General features: G+C 38.1%; 1 protein-coding gene across 2 annotated transcripts in view; it reads right to left on the reverse strand.

Annotated features, from left to right (window-relative positions):
* The window catches only part of SGCG (sarcoglycan gamma), a 161413-nt gene that overhangs the window by 117391 nt on the left and 19057 nt on the right, over positions 1–24965 (reverse strand). For both annotated transcript variants that reach the window (XM_076328099.1, XM_076328098.1), the window contains exon 2: positions 2214–2301. In XM_076328099.1, the coding sequence (XP_076184214.1) occupies positions 2214–2237 (24 nt within the window). In that variant the 5' untranslated portion in view covers positions 2238–2301. The remainder of the gene's footprint in view (positions 1–2213; positions 2302–24965) is intronic.

Here is a 24965-nt window from a genome sequence, read left to right on the forward strand (position 1 = left end):
CTTTTCTGAATCCATATGTAACATCCAACTGAATTTTAATAGTTGTTTTTCTGAAAACTTTTAATTGTAATGCTAACATTATTCTAACTATAATCTATACTGGCTATACATAATAGCACATATGACATATTTTATACAATAACCACACTAACAATTACCAACCTTTCCAAAAAAGTTAAGCCACTCATGGTATTTAAGGAAGATGCATATGAATACCAAGAGCTATAAAAAAAAAAAGTTGCATATATTACATATTTTAAGATGATATTATAGAAATTATGAGACATCTTTTTTCAAATGCAGAAACAAGAATTCCAGCCCACACTGCTTACATTAGACTGACTATACAAACAATGACCAACAGACTTTCTGTTCAACCTATGATATTTTAGAATCTGTGCGGTAGCTGTCTGCAATTTAAAAAGCATTAAAACATACATTTGTAAGATTTACAGAATAAAAGTTTTGTGCTATGTGAAGCATTGCAATCATCATCATCCATGTGTTTGGACAATTTCATTTCTCAAAGCACAATGTTTCCTTTTTTCAAGCCATGCACTCACACTGTTATCATGCTTTAGAAGATGAAGCTCCTATCAGACATTTAACAGCTGCAGATCATAAATTTAGTAGTGACACAAATGCAACTGATCAGAGGCTTACAAGATACTTCTTTCCCTTTATGAATTCTGTGACCATTAATCCTTTATCAGACTCTGTTTACATGAACAAATGGAGAAGTTCTTTTCTACACAAAGGAATTAATTCACTGGTATCTGGCAAAAATGATAAATATTTTTCATAATAAAATATTTATTGATATCTTTAAAACAACTTTTATATTTAATCTCATGGATTTATGAAAGATAAACTGAGACGAAAGCATTTGTATATTGTGTTAACAGCAAAGCTTTTCTTTAATTGAAATTCCCTGTAAGTATTAGAGGAATAAACCTATAAATGCCAGATAGTTTTGAGGGGTTCATTATTTAGTCATTATTTAGGTGATAGGGTATTCATGTCCAGGGATTTCCTGCAAAATTTTTTGTCTATTCTTGGAGAAAAGCAGAGATAAAACTGGATAGAAGACCCCCTAAACCCAACATTTTAACTTCATTTTAATATGTTTCCTTTTGGCATATTTGTAATTATTTGATTTCTCAATTTATAAAAAAAGATTGACTAACATAGTGCCCAGCTACAGAAAGAGATTATATTATATTATATTACATTACATTATAGCATTGGGCTATGATTAATGGGATGAAATTTAACAAGTCCAAATGCTGGATCCTGCACCTAGGATGGAGTAATGCCAGGCACAAGTACAAACTGGGAGAGGAGTGGCTGGAAAGCAGCCCTGCAGAAAGGGATCTGGGGGTGCTGGTCAGCAGCAGGCTCAACAGGAGTCAGCAGTGTGCCCTGGCAGCCAAGAGGGGAAACCGCATCCTGGGGTGCATCAAACACAGCATAACCAACCGGTCAAAAGAGGTGATTATCACATGTATTCAGCATCGGTGCGGCCTCACCTTGAGTACTGTGTGCAGTTCTGGGCCCCACGATTTAAGAAGGATGTAAAGGTCCTTGAATGTGTCCAGAGGAGGGCAACAAAGCTGGTGGAAGGGCTGGAAGGAATGTCCTGTGAGGAGCGGCCAAGGACTTTGGGCTTGTCTAGTTTGGGGAAAAGGAGGCTGAGGGGCAACCTCATTGCTCTCTACAGCTTCCTGAGGAGGGGACGTGGAGACGGAGGTGCTGATCTCTTCTCCCTGGTATCCAGTGACAGGACGCATGGGAATGATTCAAAGCTGTGCCAGGGAGCCCTAGACTGGACATTAGGAAGCATTTCTTTACCGAGAGGGTGGTCAAACACTGGCACAGGCTTCCTAGAGAGGTGGTCGATGCCCCAAGCCTGACAGTGTTTAAGAGGCATTTGGACATTGCCCTTAATAACATGCTTTAACTTTTGGTCAGCCCTGAACCGGTCAGGCAGTTGGACTAGATGGGCGTTGTAGGTCCCTTGCAACTGAAATATTCTATTCTATTCTACTCTATTCTATATCACCCAGTAGCCCTCTTTATGGACAGAACTTTTGTATTATTTTCCACGTTTGATTATGCTTCTTGTCTAGATTCATGATGTCTTTTGTCTACCCTTCTACCTATCTAATATCTGCAAAGTAAAATTTCTAAAAATGACAAGAACAAATAAATACCTCAGTATCTTCTGAAGTTCTCATGAAGTAGGACTGAAGCAAGAGCAACTGTCAGTGAGTTCTTGATCATCTGAAGGCAGCTGTCTTCCTATTTAAATGCAAAGAATGAAAAGAGAAAGGAAAAATTTTCATGAGTATGGGGAAAGAACAAAATATATTCCTGAATTGCCCTCCTGACTACTTTAACTGAAAACATCTTACAAGTGATGGACCAAAATCCACTGAGATTAAAATTGTGGAATGCAAATGAAACACTGGACACCCAACGCCTGTTTGGACTGCAAATGTTCACGACAGCACAGTTTACAGTAAATAAGAAATAAATATTAGTCCAAAATCTATGTGAAAAATAATAAGATTTCTGTTGCAATGTTAAAATTCAATCTAGCATTAGAATGCATTAGTGTAATGAACAATGACTTCAATTATGGGGTTTCATGCATCTGTGGAAAAACTAAGTCTTTTTCTCAGTCAAGTAATTATCTTCACAGTTCAAGAATGCTGATGTCCTGTTTCTCACCAAAACCTGCCAACCTCTTTTTCATCTGGATTTTGAAAGTCAATGACTGACGACTTAGTCCTGGAAAAGTAACTAAGCAAACATATTTATCTTCCACATTGAGTATGAGTCCACTCATACCAGCACTTGACTAACTAGAAGTACTTGCAAACTTATGCCATGAAAAAACAATGGAAAAAGATAAGTAAATTGTGGTTTGACTATTCTGCCATTAAAAGTTGTCAATTTTTTTTTAGAGCAAAAAAATTAGAATTTTGACAAAAATTCTGTGTATACCTACAAGATTTCAAGAACATCTGCTTACCCCTCAAAGTACAAGACAACACAATGGTGGAGAAGACAATGACTATCGCATACCAGTTTAACTAATTCATCTAAAACAGACACAGAAGCCATTTGGTCCTATCTGTATCAACTTCTCTAACTTATTCAGATAATTTTCAAGTCTGTGACATGTTTAAAGAGTGTGATAAGGATTTGTTAAGCAAAGGGCATTTAGGGCAAAAGAAGGATATTCTAGCCTTTATGGAAAATAGAGTTTATCTTAGAAATAAAGTACTACACAAAAATTTTACAGTTAATAATAATAAGAAATTTTAGCTTTATTTTATTCTCCATGTTAGATTTTCTCTGATTATTTCTCAAAAGGCAGCATGTGTCCATAGAGGCTTATAAACTGCAGTCAGGAAATAGATTCTTAGATCATCTGTGCAGTCAAAAGAGTATCTGGCTAGTACTGGAATCATGCTCTTACTTCATTTGCAGTATCTTTCTCTTTGTGGCCTAAAATTAGTCAGTGTCAGTCACACTCCCTCCTCAGAAAAAAAACCAAGACACCCCGAGCCCTTTGTATCCCCAAAATTGCATTGCAAGAGATCGTTAATAATGAAGTTAACTAAGAATAGAAGTCCTCTACTGCTGAAAACTGTAATTATGTAGCAAACAGTAAATATAGCTAAAATTAGGATGTGTAACTCCAGACGAAACAGAAGTTTCACCATATGAAAAATTAAAAGATACCTTGATAAAGGTTCAGAGTTCAAGTAGCACAGCAAAAGCAATTTACATTAAGGATAAAATGGCACATACTTTGGAAAAAAAAGTAAAATTCACATGAAAATATATACCTATTAGAATTACCAAATGCAAAAAAAAAAAAATCACATGCAAATATTTATCTATTAGAATCACTGAATGCAAAACCCAAAACCAACCAAATGCTCAAGCAATTAAAGTGGGGGGTAATTTTATTAATGGTCAGAAAATATAAAAAGTAATTAGTTGCTAGACATCTCTAGACTTCCAAGAACTGAGGGAAAATGCCCAAGTCTTCTCAATTCTTGTTCTTGTGTATGTTAGTCACTTGTGAGCTTGAATAATGAAGCAACAGAAGAATCACCTTTTCAAAAAAGATTTTTTCCAGTTCTCCAGACTTCCCACTACTATTAGAGGCTCTAATATGATATGAAACAAGAACTGTTGGAAACAATTTTTTCTAATGTTTCCCTCCAAAGCATTTTGACTTAGCTATGTTTGATGTGCTTTTTAGATTTGTAAGGAATAGGACAGCAGGCCATTTACTGATAGATTGAGACCTTGCTCCTTCCTAAGAATAGGGCTATGTGAATATCTAGAAAGGGATGTCATTTTCTAAACCTGAGCAAAACAGTGAGCCAAAGGAGGACTTAATCTTCCACATATAAATAGAAAGAAACATTTGAAAGTTACTGTTGCACCTATTAAAGCTATAAAAATGTAACTTTTAAATAGTTACTTAAAAAGGTGGAAAATACTCCCATAGGAACCTTTTGGAATACAAACACAGGACCCCCAAATATACAAGGCTTTAAGGGAGATCTGCCTAGACCATTTCATTACATGATATCTATGAGGAGGTTCAAAACAGCTTTGAAACTCAGAATATTTATGTTTTATTAGAGTATGAAAAAGAATAAACTAAAACAGAAAAATCTGAAAATGACTATGCAAGACAAGATAAAAATAAAAGGACTTATTTTATAAGTATCCAACTGCCCAGCGTGTCAGTGCACAGCAGGTCCTTGTGCCTGGTTTCTAGGAATTTTTTCCATTTGTGAGCATGAACAGCTGGCTGTGGGTCTACTGCCTGATCATCCTAGCAGTATTTCAATCTCTGCTTGTCTCCCAGTTCCTTGCTGCCACACTGCTCTTCTCTATCCCTTTTTTTGCCATATTCTGTCACCTGGACTCTCCTCCCCAGCATGTTCAGTGGCTCCAGAACAGGAACCTTTTTCACCTCCTGTTCACCTGCTCTACTCACTCTCTTTTCAAATTAACGTAGGCACAAAATGAATTTATATAAAACAGATTCAAACTGTCACAGAGGGCTGGTTGTTTTTTTTGGGGGGGGTGTTAAATGGTATCTTCTGCTTGGATTGCATCATTACACAATTTGATTAAAAACTATTTAATTTCTGTGGGTTTAATTCTGTATTATCCTTTAAAGACATTAAGTAGTGAGGCAGCAAGTGAAAAGCTGCATGTGTACTTTGTGCTCACTGCTGTACTCTGTGCGAAGACGAGCCTGACAGGTGAACTGGAATAGATGTAACATGGGACAAATTGATTTTCTAAGAGCAAACAAGCAAGCTCAGGTTTGTAGACCCTTTCAAAGAGTCAAGCTGAGGAGGGAAAGACTAATTTGGAGGCTGCGGCTTGCGTGCAGACTGCAAGACACAATGGGGAGACCTTGCTACAGTAGTATCTTCAAGGCAGAAGATGTTGCCTAACTTAATACTAGGGAGAAAATAACCCACCGAACATTAAATGTCCAAGCAGATTTGGAATGATTTTGTCCTAGTGCATTGTTGGTACAATTCGAGCATTCTCCTAAGTATGAAATTCAACTACTGTTGGCTTGAAGAAGTTAATTGTTAGCTTTTTCTCAAGAAGAAAAGCAGAAATGTATACTTTGGGTTATATGAAACTCTACAATATTCTGGACAGGAGAGTGGAGTAAAGCACTTTTTAATAGGTTCATTATTCTGTGCATTGGGATTTTTATTTTAGGATATGATTCACTGCGCACCTACTCACAGCTCTGTCTGAAAGCATGCTGTGACAGGCAGAATAGTATATTTACAGTTGTATTCTGTACAGTATTTCAAATCACTTCTACAACAGATGTCAACAGCACTGACAATCAATAGAGAACCATGTTTCATGTTCTTTGGTCACAACATTTCCTTTTACATCACTTATCCTTTACTAAAAACAAAAGCAAAAACCCCAAATCCACTAAACGTCCAGAGCAGGATAGTCTAGTCTTCTGCCTTGTGATATCTGAACACTGAAGAATTCAGGTGAAACACATGGCTGTCACCCAGTATAGGTGGCTGTATAAAACAGAAAACTGAATGACTGTCCCTCCATGATAGAATAGGTTTAACAGGTCTTGGAAGCTCTGCATCTGTGCCCATATTGGATAAAGGTTTGTAGAGATACAAACCCTAAAGAATAAAATGAGTTTACCACTCTCTTTTGCTTTCTTCCTCTTTCTTTTATCTCCTTTCATTTTTTGTTTCCTTCCCTACTCACAGATATATCAGAAGTATAGCTGATCAAGAGATATAAAAGCCCCCCATTTTCTTTTATCATTAAATGTTATTTTTCAGTAACATATATTTAATTCTGACATAATAAAGCAGGTGTATCTAATCTGCATTTGAAATAAACAGTTTTAGATGCTTTTATATGCTTTTAAATCCTGTGATTCAGTGTCTAATTCACTAGTTACAATAGTTTTTTCATTCAGCACCAGCATGCATCTTCCCAGAAAGAAAGGAAGCATGAGAGAAAAAAAAAAGAGTTAAGGCACACAAGAAAAATGTTTCCAGTTCCAAAAGATTTAGAAGAGGAGAAGTGGAAATATGAAAATTACAGTGCTCTGGCCAGGAGACCTTAACAGAAACCTTGGTCCCAGAGCTCATTCCCTGACAGACTCAATGCCCAGAAAGTTTTAGTGGATTGCAATTTTATATTTGGAGCAACTGACTATTAAATTATTTCCATAGGAGGAACCTACATTAGTTTAATTATCTTAAAACTGCAGTCATCAATAACAGTGATAAAAAGATGGAACACTAGTTAAATATTTAAGAGAAAAGATATAGTGCTAATATAGTGCTTCTTTCTCTGTTAAACAACTGGAAAAAGTTATTGTGGGATGGTCATACTATAGACCAGCATGTATGCTCCAAGAGAGAGAATGAGTAAGATTGGCTGTTTAGCTAGTATAAATTAAATGAATACATTCTTAATTTGTTATGAGTCCTAAAGAGAACTTCCTTAATGTCTTTTGTTGCACAGGTTCAGCTTTCAAAATCTCAGAAGCACTTCCAAAAAACGAACTAAAATTTAAAAGCTAACAGAAGAAAACAGAAGAAAATAAATAAAATTGAAGGAGGAGTTAACCCAAAGGTATGTTTTAGCTAATATGTAACATGTGGTCATTTACTTAACTAAATCTTGCTCCAAGAGAAATGAGGATGTTAGCAATAATCTAGACAAAAAGAAGTTTTAAATATTTTCATTTTACATGTGTCCTGGTTTTGGCTGGGATAGAGTTAATTTTCTTCCTAGTAGCTGGTACAGTGCTGTGTTTTGGATTTAGCATGAGAACAATGTGACAACACACTAATGTTTTAGTTGTTGCTAAGCAGTGTTTATACTAAGCCAAGGATTTTTCAGCTTCCCACATTCTGCCAGCAAGGAGGTGCACAAGAAGCTGGCAGGGAGTATAGCCAGGACAGCTGACCCAAACTGGCCAAAGGGATATTCCATACCATATGACGTCATGCTCAGTATATAAGCTGGGGGGAGTTGGCCAGGGGGCAGTGATTGCTGCTCAGGGACTGACTGGGTGTCGGTTGGTGGGCAGCGAGTGGTTGCATCACCTCTTGGGTTTTCCCCCCGCCTCCTGTGTTTTGTGTGTCCCCCCCCCCCCCCCTTTTACTTTCCATTACAATTTGTTGTTGTTGTTATTATTTTATTATTTCAAGTATTAAACTGTTCTTATCTCAACCCATGAGTTTTCTTGCTTTTGCTCTTCCGATTCTCTCCCCCAGCCCACCGGGGCGGAGAGGGGAGGGTAAGCAAGCAGCTGTGTGGTGCTTAGTTGCTGACTGGGGTTAAACCACAACAACATGATTGCTTGTGCTGACATGTTCTGATGAATATTCAGTGTAAAAGACAAACAGGAATAATGAAGGCTTCAGCTGTGTAAGAAAGTTACATGAGTTTACATGATCTATGTCTAGAGAATTTGTCTTTATATTTACACATATAAAACAGAACTTTGAAGTGGATCTGCTTAAAACTTTCCCTTACAGTGAGGTCCTCAAAGTAAACCAGAAGTTTTTTTAATCTCAATTACACTATAAAATATAACCTTTTTTTTTTTCCTTTTAAACAGAGAACCTGGAAGCAGCCAGGTAAGGCAGAATATAAATAGAAGACAGCTTATAAACAAGTCATTTCCTGCCCATTTCTCTTTGTTCAAAGAGAATCCTTGCTCAAAGAGACTCCTTGCTTTCAGACCTGATGTCTGTCCCCTCAGTAATTGTATGAGTTGCAGAAAACTCTGAAGTTTCCTCCAGAATCATGGAGTTTTCCATTTTATCACCTGTGAAATCTGACTTGCAGCTCTGTGGCCTTTGCAGCAATTTATCCTCTTGACTGTTCCTCCGGAGCTGCAGGCTCCTAGACCCTTGCTGTGTTTCTCTCTGCCTTTTTACTCTTCGGTAAACTTGTGTTTTTTGAAATCGTCTTTTCTGAAGTATTTTTCAATGTCCTTAAGCAATGAACAACCTTCTCCGCTTCCATGAGGTCTTACCTGACTCAGTCGCTCTATTAATGGAACACAGCAAGTAAGAAGAACAAAAAGCCACCAAGTTAGGCTATCTGCCATACCCACCTATGTTTACATTAGCATCGCATGCAGTAGGATGAATTAGGTAATGGACAAAAAGATAACACTTTTCTTCAAAAGCTTGCACAGTATAAGCCACATTATAACCAAATTATGTGTTCTCTGAAATCAGACGTATTTCCACTGTTACTGAATGAAATCATTTCTTGCAGACAGAGTAGGAAAAGCTTTTATCCAATACTGATTATATCCTGTGGTTTTTTTGGTAGCCAAGAAAAATTCATGTTCCCAAAGCATTTTACTTTTCCTTTAAAACTACACTATGAAACACTGAATGATTAATGATTTTCCATTTTACAAGTTGCCATTGTAAAACTGTTCTGAAGTAGATTACTCTTAATTTTGCACTCAAAATCACACTATACCCTATGACTCACTAAAAGAATGTCAGGGAAAAAAGCCTTAGCATTTTAAAATACCAACAATATGGGGGGAGGGTGAGAAAAGGCACAATAAAAAGCATTTTTAGGGCTATAAAGTAAAGCAGCCTAAACCACATATACATTAGCTATTATTTTGGAAACTAGAAGTATACAGTATGTTGTAGCATTTCCATTTTTCACTCTGCAACTGAGTCCGAGTCCCTCACTTCTAAATTGCTAAGGTCAGTTTAGATCTGTACCATACAGGTACAGAGGCAACACAGCGAAACAGTTCACAGAAAGAATTTCTCACCTTGAAGGCCTGGGCAATCTTTGGTTAAAAAAAGGCAGCTACATTTAAAAATATAATTTAATTGATGATTTCCTGAGATCACTCCATGGAGACTCTGTATTGAACCATGTTTAAGAATGCCAGACTGATGTACTTAATCCAGAGTCACTTTTCTGGATCAAGATGATTGTCCTCATAGAATCATAGAATCATTAAGGTTAGAAAAGACCTCTAAGATCATTGAGTCCAACCGTCAACCCAACACCACCATGCCCACTAAACCATGTCCCTAAGTGCCGCATCTACTCGTCTTTTAAATACCTCCAGGGATGGGGACTCCACCACTTCCCTGCGCAGCCTGTTCCAATGCTTGACAACCCTTTTGGTGAAGAAATTTTTCCTAATATCCAATCTAAACCTCCCTTGGCGCAACTTGAGGCCATTTCCTCTCGTCCTATCGCTAGTTCCTTGGGAGAAGAGACCGACACCCACCTCGCTACAACCTCCTTTCAGGTAGTTGTAGAGAGCGATGAGGTCTCCCCTCAGCCTCCTTTTCTCCAGGCTAAACAACCCCAGTTCCCTCAGCCGCTCCTTATAAGACTTGTGCTCCAGACCCTTCACCAGCCTCGTTGCCCTTCTCTGGACACGCTCCAGCACCTCAATGTCCTTCTTGTAGTGAGGGGCCCAAAACTGAACACAGTAGTCGAGGTGCGGCCTCACCAGTGCCGAGTACAGGGGCACGATCACTTCCCTACTCCTGCTGGCCACACTAGTTCTGATACAGGCCAGGATGCCATTGGCCTTCTTGGCTGCCTGGGCACACTGCCGGCTCATGTTCAGCCGGCTGTCAACCAACAACCCCAGGTCCTTTTCCGACCGGCAGCTTTCCAGCCACTCTTCCCCAAGCCTGTAGCGCTGCATGGGGTTGTTGTGGCCGAAGTGCAGGACCCGGCACTTGGCCTTGTTGAATCTCATACAGTTGGCCTCAGCCCATTGATCCAGCCTGTCCAGGTCCCTCTGCACAGACTTCCTACCCTCAAGCAGATCAAACTCCTGCCCAACTTGGTGTCCTCTGCAAACTGACTGAGGGTGCACTCAATCCCCTCATCCAGATCATTGATAAAGATATTGAACAAGACCGGCCCCAAAACTGAGCCCTGGGGAACACCGCTCATGACCGGCCGCCAACTGGGTTGAACTCCATTCACCACAACTCTCTGGGCCCGGCCGCCCAGCCAGTTTTTGACCCAGCAAAGAGTGCACCTGTCTAAGCCGTGAGCCGCCAGCTTCTCTAGGAGAATGCTGTGGGAGACAGTGTCAAAGGCCTTACTGAAGTCCAGGTAGACCACATCCACAGCCTTTCCCTCGTCCACTAGGCGGGTCACCTGGTCATAGAAGGAGATCAGGTTGGTCAAGCAGGACCTGCCTCTCATGAACCCGTGCTGGCTGGGCCTGATCCCCTGGTTGTCCCGTACATGCCTTGTGAGCGCCCTCAAGATGAACCGCTCCATCATCTTCCCCGGCACCGAGGTCAGGCTGACAGGCCTGTAGTTCCCCGGATCCTCCTTCCGGCCCTTCTTGTAGATGGGCATCACATTGGCAAGCCTCCAGTCGTCCGGGACTCATCAGACAGACAATAGAAGTTCAGCATTTAGCTGAGATCCTCAGGAGTTTTTACCCCTTATGATGTTCTAGGAAGACAAAAAGAAGTCCAATGGAAAGGAAGCAGAAAAAGGACAATCAACTTTTCTCACAATCACCATAATAAAATAGCAATTTGTGCTCTGACCTTCTGTGGAAGAAACTCAAACAGCCTTTAAAAAGCAAGAGTAGAAGTGTACAGCAAATAATTTTTAAGAATCTGGTTTGAAGTTCTGAACTTGTATAGAAGTAGAGCCTTAGTACCAAAGGTTAAGTCACAGCCCTTGATACATCAGAACTTTTCTGAGCTACCATTCACTACAAAGACTGTAAAAATAACAATTATTAATGTTAATAATATACCCCAACAATCTATTGGCTCTACTGAGATTTTAGCTTTGCCAAAATGCAGGCAGAAAAATTAGGCACATGAGAAGTGTATTTAATTAGGAACTTGCCATCTGGCAAGAGCAAGTAAATTATAAGTGTAGTCTTTTAATATAGAAGAAGCTATAATCAACCAGGGAATAGACCATAAGCTATTTCTTTTTCGATTGAAATGCATAAATTAGGTATGGGAATAGTGTAATTACCTAGTATTTTGAAGGGTTATCCATGAGGCCGAGCTGTGGGCAACCACAGCACGCAGAGTAACCATAGTAAAACTGTTGACCTAAAATTGACAGATATAAATTGATAATTTTGGCAGCCTTTAAGCATCTGACACCCTACCTTATTAATCAAAGTTAGAACATACTTGGAAAATAAATAGCTGCATTAGTTTAAACAAGAAATAAAAGCATGCCTAACATTCTTTCTGGAGTGCTATCTGGAGCAATGTTTATTATAACTGGGCATCTCATTCTGACAGGCTATTTTGAAAAAAATAAACAAAAGCCAAGTACAGAAACAGGCAACAAAATTAAGTAGGCTCTACTCAGCTGCTCTCATTGTGCACAGGAGACAATTGGTTTGATTTTAGTAATAAACATCATCAACAAACGCCTAAGTTTCTCCTTTAGTGAACTTGTGATTCGTAATAGTTTCAGAATTACTAGTCAAAGTAACAGAAGTTATGGTTAAAAGTCCTTTTCCCTGTTATTTAGTCAAAACATTTTACTTTACATCTTTACTCCTCACACTTGGTTGGCTTTGCGTCAGGTAAAGTGAGAACAGCTGCATCCTAATTAGTGTGATCATCTCATTTACTGTCTGGATAACTATACTACCTAGGCAGGCTGCTTCATTTTTAGCTGTGCAGTCAAACATCAGCTGTTAGCAAACGGCTGCAGTACCAAACATAAAGCTAAGTCACAGACCAGCCCCTCCAGCAGGAAACAACTTCCAGAACTTCACTGACCATTGCCTAAGATAAAGGTGTCTGACAGCCTCTGACCTACTCTGTTACATTTTTTTAATCCCTCAGAGCACATAAGCACCAAAACCAGTGTAAAAGTGTGTTGTCCTGGCCAGTTACTGTACAAAACAGAACGGACCCTTTTATTCACAGCATAATTACCTGCATACCCAGTTTAACCATGACATACAGCTATCTGTACTGTTTGTAGCATTTTCTAAGGAAGTATCCTTGATGTTTCCTGGAATATTGATAGGAAGAGGCCTTAAAGGATGACCAGTAACATACGAGTAGTCAGTGCCAAGCCTTTCAGATTTTCAGAATGTGCACATATCTTTGGGGCTTTTTTTCTTTATTTGTGGTTGTTAGACTTTATAATTAACTGATTTTACCTGCCTCATAGGATCCTTAAAATTTGATTCTGGGCTTAGCAAAACCATCAATACCACACCACTTAATTTTTACATTCTCAAACAAGCTCTAGTAGCTACTTAACGTACTTCTCTTTCCTGAGTAACTGTGCTTGATGTGCTTGGATTTTAAGCTTTTTCTAAAGTCAAGGACATAGTGGTTTACTATCAATAGCTAGTAGTTCTTATTTCTTACACAATTTAATACTCCTTCACTGCCTTCTATATAATAGCCCCAAAAGAAGAAAAAAATGAACGAAGCTGCATTTTAAAAACAGACATATAGCCCGATACATACCTGGGTGCATGTGACAATATATATAGGTATCTCCAAAAATTCCCCCACAAGTCTCTACTGGTTGCCACGGGACAGAGCAGACAAAAAGGATGGTGGTTTTTTAGGCTACTGAAATAGTTCAGGAAGAAAAGTTCTGGCCAATACTATATTCAGATTTTCTCCAGAGAATGGTACAGGAAGAAAAGCAATATTTTTTGATCTTTCTCCTTAAATTTTTAAGACTGAATCAAGGAGGGATTGGCACTTTGACACCCAGGGCTAGAAGAGAAGTTGTCTCCAGCCATACTGATTTTCATGGCAGGGTCACTGAATATGTCATAGGCTGAAGACTGGGAAGTCAGGGAAGACAGAAACCGAGTGTTGCATTTGTGATATTCAGCATCCAGCAGCACATAGGAATATTCTTCCTGCAGCGACACGGATGGCCAAGTGACTGCGAAAAAGTTAAGACAATGACTCACCTTTAGGTTACATATTCAGAAACTGTTTGGAAGAAGTTGAATGAAAATGTGTTTGGACTGTTGCTGGGGAAGTTGCTCAATCCTTGGGGCAGATTATAATGATGCTTCATGGGAAGGCCATACACTGAGAGACCAGGACAAGAGCAGGTGGTAAAGTACTGTAGGAAAGTTTGACCTTATTCTGAGATCAACTAATGGAGGTAATCTCACTGCCATAAGAGACAGACCCTGAACATACACAATACTTTGAAGTATTCTGTTAGATTTTTCTAACTAACACAAACAAGTCTGTCTATCCATACTGCACGTTGGTACTTTACACTGTAGGCCAGACAAAACACCATAGATCATACACCTTAAATTTTAAACAGTTTTAACAATCACAGATGCATTAAATAATTTTAAAACTAATTAGAAAGCTTTAGTTGTTACACTGTGGTACTCCAAATTACTCACAGTGACAAAACTGGTTTCTCAAGCCACAGTCTTGCAGAGATACGCACATGAATTAGACTATATATTTTTTGTACTTCCTAGACTACAATGGGATCACTGGCAAACATAAGTGTAAGCATAAATTTAAATTTTCACATAACTGTAGTCTATTTAATTACCTGTTTGGTCCATATCTGGCAAAACAATGTTCAAAAAGATACTCCAAATATATTAGTATAGTTTCATGGATTACATCAGTGGGTTTTGTTTGTTTTGTACTATTATTTCTACTTGTGGCATATTCTTAAAGTAAGCCTATACCCTACTTTCTTTTCAAGTAATCATCAACATTTGGAACAATGATTTGCATATGGCCTACACATTCTCAAATAGCTCCACTTTAAATCTTTTTCTTACTAGTAAAGATAAGCAGGTAATTTGCATTTGTTAATTATTTTATGGTTTACCAAAAAATATGGAGGAAATATGTCAATGTAATTCATATTTACTTACAGCATGAGTGTAATACACCCATTTATAATAAAAAAAATCAACATAATTAACAGAAAATATTTTGGGCTATATAAATTTTTAAATGGCTTATTAAGAAAATAAATATGACAAGCAAAGACAGATTCATAATCCCACTTCCATGCTTAGTAAACAGTAAAATTAACATGCTTACTTATTTTCCTCTAAGAAAAATATAACTAACTGAAAATCATTTTTTCAAATGCTCTTACTGGAAATGCCAACCAAAATCAACTGCTTGTTCTGTGTAGGCCCATGGAATAGATCCAAAGGAGGGCAAAGGACCCAATTAGCAAGATGAGCTAAAAAACAGCAAGACAAACAGATGGACACATATGGCAGCTAGTAGTGTGTCAATTTCTTATGAACTAAAGTTAAAAAAAAAAACCCTTCTACTTATTTTGCATTCCCAAAAGATACCTAAGCATAAATGAGCTGTGGGTATTTTTTTTTTTGTGTCTTATTGAAACAGTAATTTTCAATTATCAACGCAGTAAATGTTCTGTGTCACTCCCTCAGAACCAAGAATCATTTCAAACTTTGAGATATATATTTAATGCATTTGGTGCAGAAGCAGCACTACTGATAACCGGCTACCTCTGAAGGACACTCCCCTGTATTGAGTATTGCAATGCAGCATCAGTGACAATGTCAAGCAATAACAAATCTCACACCTCATTCCTGAGCCAATCCCATGCAATTAATTACAGTTCTTGGTTTCACCTGCGTTAGTAAGGAACATCATCCTTGTGAGAAAACAGTCAATTCCCCAAATTAATGCTTTCCTGAATGTGAATAGTGTCAGTTTTTCAGGGAGTTGGGTCCATCTCAATTACCACAGACCTGGTGACCTGCCTCTGGAGATATCTGTAACTTTTCTTTTATTATCGATGGATGCCTTAGTCATCTTGCTTCTTTTTAGCCACTGTGAAACTGACATTCAAAGTTAAGAGAAAAGACAGAGATTGAATTTAAGGCAGAATGTTTGCAGTCATTGGAAAATCCCGACTTCTACAGAACTGTTAAGATAATTCTTATCACAAATAACTCTAATAATAAAAATGTAAAGTATAATTTTGTGAGTGAAATTACCAAAAGTCTACCTAGTGCATTTGTATTAGTCCCCACTAATAATCAGAAACAAGTCTTTTGTATAAACTATGTAAAAATCTCAATGTTTCACTTAATAAATTAAATAATAATTAAAAGAAGGAGGATATTGATTTTATAAGGAAGGAAGCTTATGAAGCCACTGAAAATTTACACTAAAAAAATCTCTAAAAGAAAGTTTTACAAATTAACATATTTTGAAAATTTTACAGACTTCAAAGCAGTTAAAGCTAAAAATTTTCATAAATTACTCAAACTATAGCAATGCAGAGAATTTGGTTGCTATAGACCATTTGCCGCATGTTTTCCATTTTCTTTATAGCACTTACGAAATCAAGATGAAAGCAGAAGAGGATTTTATGACTGTGAGGCAGTCACAGAATCTCACACCAACAGCCCAAAAGAAACAGAAAGGGCTTAAACAGAGAAAACTGTGGAGGTGCCAGGTGTTCCACCTGGAAAGAGGAACTGCAATCAACCTATAAAGTAGAAGCAGGTAACTGCAGAAGTCCCAGACAAGTTTAGGGCAAAAAATGAAGTCCTGGTGTATGACATCAATCCTCCTGCCAGAGCTCTCTCACTGTCTTAATAGCTACTCAGCATGTGACTAGAATCTAGGTCCCAATATAGGAACAATTGAAGAAACACCAGGACCCTACATAGCTACAATATGACATCAACTTTTTTTTTTTTTAAATAGCCAGAAAACAAGCAGTCTCCTTAGAAAGGTATTTAAGTTCTCAGAAAAGCTTTTTTAAAAAGTTATTTCATTGAAGTTTCCCAAATTGTAAATAGCATATTATCTTCCACTGTCTATAAACTAAATTTTACTTTCCACGTTAAAATCTGATTTGATGAGTAGCTATTGAACTCTATTTGAGATAAAATTTGCTCACGTCATATGTACTTTTCAACTGCTTCAACTAATTTACAAAAATATACAAAAAATGTAGCATAAAACCAAAATATTCACTACCTACCATGCATCTGTCACTAAAGTAGATGATTTTACAGCTTTTTACCATAGGGCTTAATTCAAGACACAAAAATAAATTCTCTTTTCATCAAGCTCCTGCCTGTGAAACTCTAATTCAGCATTACATACGGGAATTCTCCTATCAGCGTTCATAAACACAGCACATTGTAGCTAGGCAGAGAAACAAAGCTTATCTCCAATGGGTTTTTTACCCTCATCCAGCATCTTCCATACCTTCTCAACTGAAAGGGCTGCTAAATCCCCAACCCCTTCTTTACCCTGATATTCTTGCTTAGTTGCATTTTTGAAGCTCCTTCTTGTGATTGTAGCTTTCAAACCAAGGGGGAAAATTCTTACCAGTAATGGTGTTCCTTCCTTGGATAATTCACAAGTGCATTTTAACAGAGAGTGTTATTTATCCTAATCACAAAAGACTGAAGTCTTCCCTTGCAGTGTCCACAGCAGAAATGCTCTAATCCCTGCCTCACTAACATTGCATGAGACAGAACATTCCCACTGCCATTTCTGTATCACTGCCATCATCAGTCAGTTCCTTTCAGATGCAGACACATACGTAGAAAAGACTTGCCTTTTCTATCTAACGAAGGTGTAGACTAGAAACTGCTTTCTTTGAGGGGCTCACATAAGTATTCTAACAACAGCTGATGGTGTGCACTACCCAACCATCGATTAAACAGTGGTGGTTTGAAAAGTTCCACTATAAAAGTGACTGTAGACTTTGGGAATGGCACAGTGCTTGATATGTGACTTTACGGCAAGATGTCTGAGGTGAGATGTTAAAGAACACAGCTACTGAGGTCACTCAAGTACCAGTAAAATGCTGGTATCATAACAGGCCCAAACACACCACCACATATGTTAGGACAAATTGCTACACAGAAACAACAGAACCCACTTCCCACAGTGGAAATGAAGAGTTTGGGAAACTTTCTGTAAGGCTTATACATGCAAAGGTGAAGAACGAACACCTTTTTGATGTTGAGTATTTAACAATATAGGGCTAGCTCGAGAAGTGTAAGGCCAACAAAGAACACCAGGAGGTGATTCTCCTAGATTAATTTAATGGTATTTTGATGCAATGAAGAAAACATACTGAGAGACTTTCTGTCTTTCAAAAGAACAACATGGCAGTTGGACTAGATGATCATTGAAGGTCCCCTCCAACAGAACTATTCTGTTCTATTCTATTCTAACATACCTTACATTTCTGTGACCTGGATTTCATTTGCCATACTACTGTCTCATCACTCAGCATCAGGAGGTCCTTCTGGTACTATTCAACTGATCCTAATTCTTAATTCTTTTGAAATAGCATACCTCCACACCCCTGCACAGCCCTTTTTTCCAGGTCTTTTCTATGATAGTAGAAGTCGTGTATTGTGCAAGACCTGTGTTATGTGAACAGGTCTCAGCACAGACTGTTGCAGATCTCCAAAGACAATGTTCCTCCACTGCAAAAATTTAGCATCTATTCCTACTGTCTGTTTTTTAAGTTTTAGCCATCTGTTTATCCTTTCAGTACGCTACTACTAGCACCATGGCTGCTTAGTTTCTTAAACTTCTGGTTAGGGAATATCTTGAAAGCTTTCCGGAAATTTGAGGAACCTATAATCAACGAGATCATTTTTACTGATGTAATTCTCCATGTGCAGGGACACATGATGTCATACATCTAGAATGAAACTTAAGCTGGGATTGCTCAAAAGGCTTACCTAAAGTTTGAAAGCAAAAATATCGAGCCAGATTCCAAGTCAAAAGTATACAATCATTTGCTTATCCGGTTCTTTTCATGGTTGCTTTGCCTTCATGACACATACTTCGGAAACTTAAGAATTTATCTCATATTTTACTTCTCAGGGTACATCAATAACAAAATCAATGTCAAAAAGCTGCATCTAAAACTTTCAGATGCATCAAAGAACAGAAATTACACGACTGCTAACGACTGACAGAATGCAAAGAAGCTTTTATTTTAGCATCCAATTTTCTGAAAACTAAAGAACAAGTATCAGAGTGGTAGCACTATTAAAATGAAGGTTGAAAACTGTCAACTTTTGATAGGAAGATTATTTTTAAAGTGTTAGAAACTAGTCAGATGTTCCTAAGTCAAATGAGAGCAAGTTAACAGCTTAAATGTTCAGGTTTACATGGGATAGGTACACACTAAAATACAAAGAGAAAAGTCTTTTAAAAGATGCAGCTTACAGTTTACAGAAAGGCAGAGAGGCTATTATACCAAACAATATTCCATAGAATAGAAATAGCTTCTATTGTAATTAGAATTATTAATGAAAAGAAACACGCAACTTCATTCAGGTAGAGTTAATTTACCTATTTAATGAGCCAGTGCAAGGAATTCTGAAATCTACTTTGGCAACCTATGCATGGTGATTTAGACACTCATCATTCTTTCAGCAAACAACCTTGTGGATGATGTGCATGGCTTTAGACTCTGGCGATAAAAGACTACAACTATCCAAACATCTAGATTATGCAATACAACTTGGTTTCAAGGGAAAACAAAAGAAAGACAAAAGAGAAAGAAAAACACAGCTTCATGAGCATTCTGGGTAGCTCTACTCAAAATGAAAGTACCCTCAGAATTATTTAGAAGTCCTTATATAGAAAAATGGAAAGAAACTATAAAGATGTATTTCAAGATGTAAAACAGTCTAAACATTCCTGAAAAGAGGAAATATATCAGGTAGTTAAAACGGTAGGCTCTTAATTTGTTGGCTATACCTTTTAACTAATCTTTCCTATCTTTCAGTGTACATATTTTTCTTATGAAGCTTTTTTACCTACTGTTCAGAATTTTCTTGTACATATGATGAAAGAAATATTACTCATGTATATTTCTTTGAAATGGGATAATTTCTCACATTCACACTGTGCATACTTTCTGTGTGTTGGTGTCTGCATACAGATACGGGTGAAGTAGCATTTCATCTGGATGCCTTTTGCATCAGCAGAAATATGCATCACCTTACCTTATGCCATGAAGTGCAAAATAAAAAAAAAGAAAAAAACCAGCAGTGATCATCACTGTATTCTCAATTCCTTCTAACCCCACATCTCCTACTAGGAGGAATTCTGACGGAGAAGTAAAGGAAGGCTAGTGAATGTGCACTTAAGCAATCCATACATATAGAGGAACTTTCTCCATTTCTTTCTTTTAGGTACTTTCTAGATGTACGTTCACAATGTGAGCAAGATCACAAAGCTCTGCCATACTCAGTAAGTAAGTGGAAGTAGATTTTTAAAACCCTCTGAGGAAATCTGCTCTGCCAAACAAATGCAGCGTCAGTCCTGCATGCCTCTGTAATAACAAACTGGTTACTAAAAATGTGAATGGAATTAACAATAGCCATTCTACAAACACTTAGGTTTAGTATCTTTTTTAACAATTCTGCTGATGTGGTTTGAACACAGCATAGACTCAAACTGACAGAACCACTTGGGAACCTTTTAACCATTTGGACAGCCTCTGAACAGACATGGTGATGCCCTTTTGATTTCCCGGTAACAGAAACTGCTGTGGAAAACCATCAGAAGGGTCAAGTAATCCTATCCTTTTTTTTGTAAAACCGAGACAAATACTGTACGAGGAATTGTTTTCCCACCTCCCCCTCAAAAAAACCCCAACCAAACCACAAAACCACAAACAAACCAAACCCATGAGGTCTGGGTGAGAAAACAGACATATTAACATCCTGATTCCAATTCCATCCTGGAATTCCAGTGCAGCTTTGGAACTTTGAAAGGATTCTGAGAAAATCCTGGCCAGGGAAAACTACTGAATACAAAGGATGAGGCATGAGAGAGCTTACATACCTTTAACTCATCCTGATACAGATGATAACTGCAGCTAAAACAGAAGCCTGTGACACCTAGAAATTTTAACTCTTCTAATCGGGGTATAATTATTATCAGTTTGCCTTGAACCTAAACATGTGCTGAAACTACTGTAAACAAAAGTGTAAAGTAAGTGTACTGCAAAAAGTGTACTAAGACACTGTAATCAAAACCAGTATGCAGGTATTTTGTAACACTGTGATGACACAGCCAGATACAATGCATAAATATTTTATGGAAATATGTGAGCAACATGACCACCAAAGGGACAAATGAAGATACGTGTAGATGCAGTAGGCCTCCAAGTAACAACAAATTGCCAAAGAACAAAATAAGTCCAAGATATTAATGAGATAGACAATTGCAAATAGGCAGAACATCCTGTCAAATACACAAGAAGGACAACTGGAAAGACAAAAGAAAGTAAGTTAAGCAGTATCAGGTGACGGTAAGACACCCCTTCCCCATTTTTGGGGGAGAGAGGCAAAGAGGATAAAAACATGAAGAGGAAATACAGAAGAAAAAAACCAAGCCTGCTTCAGTTCTGGCTTCTCTCATCAAAGGGCTCTCAAATCTGATCACCTTGATCTCAGTGACTGAAACGAAACACCATAGTCATCAGTTCTAATTGTATGGCACCATCCCTGTGGTTTTATGTATTCACAGCTAACTTGGAATATGATTGTTAAAGACTCATATTTTCGTATATGTAGTGATAATGCTGTAAGTACTAACAGTTAGCACAAACTGTTGTTAATGAATGAATTTGGCAAAGTTTTGCTTTAAAATTTAAAACTGTCCTGATTTGTCAGTCTTCTAAACACTCCTTTCCATTACAGTAATCTGCAATTCCCTAATTTTATATATGCGTGTACATGCATACATCTACATACACACACACACGTATGTATATCCATGATTATACACATACACCCATTCAGCTACAACAATAAGGATGACATATTCTCAGAGTGGTAGAATTAGTAAGTGTGAACCTGAAGTATTCTTAACCAAGTTTCAGCTGGACATGGGATTCCTGATAGGTGGAAAAATTTAAGCAATTGTTTACACAACTGTAGCTATAGTATCACTCTGTTCACTCCTTTTCTGCTTTACAAGGCTGCCATAGCTCATGAGGGAGGTCCTGAATGAACAGGGTTGTAGACACAGGGGTTACAGAAGAATCTCAAACTAGATTTGCCATTCACCACAATTCCAGAAGCCATGTAATTCACAGCAAATAAAGCTCAGGTTTTGCAAACACTGACATCTTCCGCTTCAAAAAAATGACGGAGAAAGAACAGAGAGAAAATGAAGCAACACACAAAGGAGGTCAACAGCCTATCTTTTTGTCGCAGACTGTTGTAGTCTCTCTCTTTATAGAAGAACTTCACAGGTGGAAAGAGATTAAGCTACCATCATGGAATAGCCAAAGACCTACACTGATAAAATGTTCATACACAAATAGTTTGTCAAGGTGGGTTGATGGTAAGTGCGTGTACTGGTTTTGCCTGGGATGGAGCTAATTTTCTTCATAGCAGCTCATATGGTGCTATGCTTTGGATTTGGGACCAAAACAGTGGTTTGGTCTGTGTTTCAGCTATTGCTGAACAGTGTCATGGCCTTCTCTGTTTCTCACACTGCCTTGCCAGCAAATGGGCACAAAAATTGGGAGAGGACACAGCCAGAAGAACTGACTCCAACTGACCAAAGGATATTCCATACTATATGATGTTGTGCGCAGGAATAACAGCTTGGGGAAAGAAGGAGGAACAGGGGGGGCATTTGGAGTTATGGCATTTGTCTTCCCAAGCAACCATAACACATCATGAAGCCCTGCTTTCCTGGAAATGACTAAACATCCACCTGCCAAGGTGGAGAAGTAGTGAATGAATTCCTTGTTTTGCTTTGCTTGCGCACACAGCTTTTGCTTTACCTATTAAACTGTCTTTGTCCAACTCACAAGTTTTCCCACTTTCACCCTTCTGATTCTCTTCCCCATCCTGCTGGGGAGAGGTAGTGAGCAGCTGTGTGGTGCTTAGCTGCCTACTGGGGCTAACCCACAATGATGGGAAAAACAGTAACTCCTGGATGTGATAGCCACTCTGGACTGTTTAGGGAGACATGGTTTTCTTTTTAGTAACCACAGCAGTACCCTTCTGTCCTGTACATGTTCTGCTCTGTGGCTAACAGTATTGCTCTTCCAGTAGATACTGGGGTAGTTAAGTCCCCCATAAGTAACAGGCTGTGTGATCATGTGGCTTCCTCCAGCTGTTTAAACTATGTAGAAATATAAAATAATACTCATGTCTCTTTCTAGATATTGTAATTATTCGTCTGATCTTTGGATTGCAAGAATACATTACTTATGTTTATATCACTAATTGTCTACTATACTACAGCTGTTAATTCTGAATTGTCAGGCAAATGAGACAGTATTTTATATCCACAGTTGTGAAAATACATAAAAAGGTAGCAATGCCCAGAACTTCTCAATACAAGAGTATCCAAGTGAGAAGAATGAAGGACAAGAGGGAAAGGCATGCAAGCTGACTGAAAACCAACCATGAAACTGCAGGAAACATCTACTCACATCTCTATGTTCTGGTAACTTTCCCAGAGTCAGTCCCCTCTCCAGGCATGATCTGGTCCAGGGATTGATAAGTTCACACCGTTGGCACAACTGGCATTTTAGGACAGGGTGAAGGACTTTTCTGTTTAGCAAAGAGAAATGGCACTCTACTGCTGATCTCAAGGGCCTAATCTGTTTTACAGAAGACACATAAAACAGCACAACCTTTGACTTACTCAAGGTAGACTACAAAAACACAAATAGCTGTTAGATCATTGCCTCTCAGGCTGCAGACACAAACCAGTTCTTTCCTTCCCTTTTTGTCCTTCACCTGCAGAGTTTCAGAAAAAAAACCCACCTAAAACTGACTTCTGCCATCACTCTCAGGATCATAGATGGTCATTTACCACCAGCTGGCATGCAGTCCTAGTCAAAGCAATGTCCAAGTTATTTTATTTATATATGTGATCTGCAGTGGAATGACTCCAGCCTAGATACCCACATAGAAAACTGCAGCATTGTTCTTTCACTGTGTGTGCTTCAAGATGCCAAGCCTGGGAAACAGAGTCCAGCTACTCAGGACTGAAATGCTTGATATCATCGCCTCCACTGACTCCAATCACATTTCAGACCATGGCTCACCAGTATCCAATCTCTATATGCTAGTCCATCTAGCAAGAAGATACTTGGCAAATGACTTTAGACTGAATTACAGTTTAACTTCCAGGGTATGGTAGAAAATTTACTGACTAAATGAGGATTTCTCATAATACTTTAAACAGGTGTGATATATTTTAAGAATATTAATATTCCAAATATCTAATATTTGCAAATATAGAAGATTTGTTATAAGACTGTTCACTTTCAGTGAACTCAACAACAGAATTTGTCCTTTTACTTATGCAACGTATGTGAGATATCTGCTTTTACAATTTCTTGTAAAGGGTGCTTGCTCATTAGCAGTGCATGAGTACAATTCACTTGATACTTAGCCTTCTCCCAGCTACCATCTTTTCCAGAGAACTTTCAGTGTCAGGCTATAGGATGAACTAACTGTATCAGCAATAGCACTCTACTTCTGGTGCTTTCTTTTCTCAGGATGCTTGGGACAGAAACCAAGGAATAAGCACTGTACTGGACAAGCCCTTCTGGTGGCGGCACATTTTCAGTGGGCTGATTTTCAAAGGACCAGAATGTCCACTTCCTGTCAAAATGGCAAATCCAATCTCATGCCAAAGGAGAGTCCGTAAGTCTTCAGAAAAAGATAGTGGCTGGAACTAGACAGCTATCCCAGAATGATCCACAGCCTTTTCCCTATATTGATTTCTGTATTGTAAAGATTTCTGGGAAGGGTTCTGGAGTACAGCTAATCAATTGTTTTTGATGGCAGAAGCCCACTCCAACTACTTGGAGCAGCACACATGGAAGTCTACAGTGAATATGGAGTAAGCCTAATATTTCTGGAGTGGGGAAAAATATTTTTTGAAAATTACTCTAACATTTTATTTTCAGCAATATAAGGGAAAAGTTTAGGCCTGAGAAGTTTGGTAAATGTTCTCCCCTTGGCCAGTTACCGTGACCTTATTTGTTACTTATAAAGGAAAACAAAGATACAGTATTTTTGTTCAGTTGAAGTATTTGAACCGCCTGCTAGGATTGCTTTTGATTAGTAATTACATGCAAGGTCAAGCTGCTTTGACACCATGCAGTTTTGATAAGGTGCTTCCATGGTTAAGCTACAAAAACACTGTGACCTTAATGTTACTATCAACTCAAGTTTGATGTAAATGTGAAAAAGTGATTTGTGTAGCCAGGAAATATTACATACCAAAATGTATCAGCAAGTCCAGCTGAGAAGTAAATATGTAAACAAAATATATAAAAGTGTGTGTGTGTGTGTTATATATATATATAAAATACTTTTTTATATATACACATAACAA

This window comes from Aptenodytes patagonicus, chromosome 1, assembly GCF_965638725.1.
Source record: "Aptenodytes patagonicus chromosome 1, bAptPat1.pri.cur, whole genome shotgun sequence".
NCBI classification, from domain to species: Eukaryota; Metazoa; Chordata; class Aves; order Sphenisciformes; family Spheniscidae; genus Aptenodytes; species Aptenodytes patagonicus.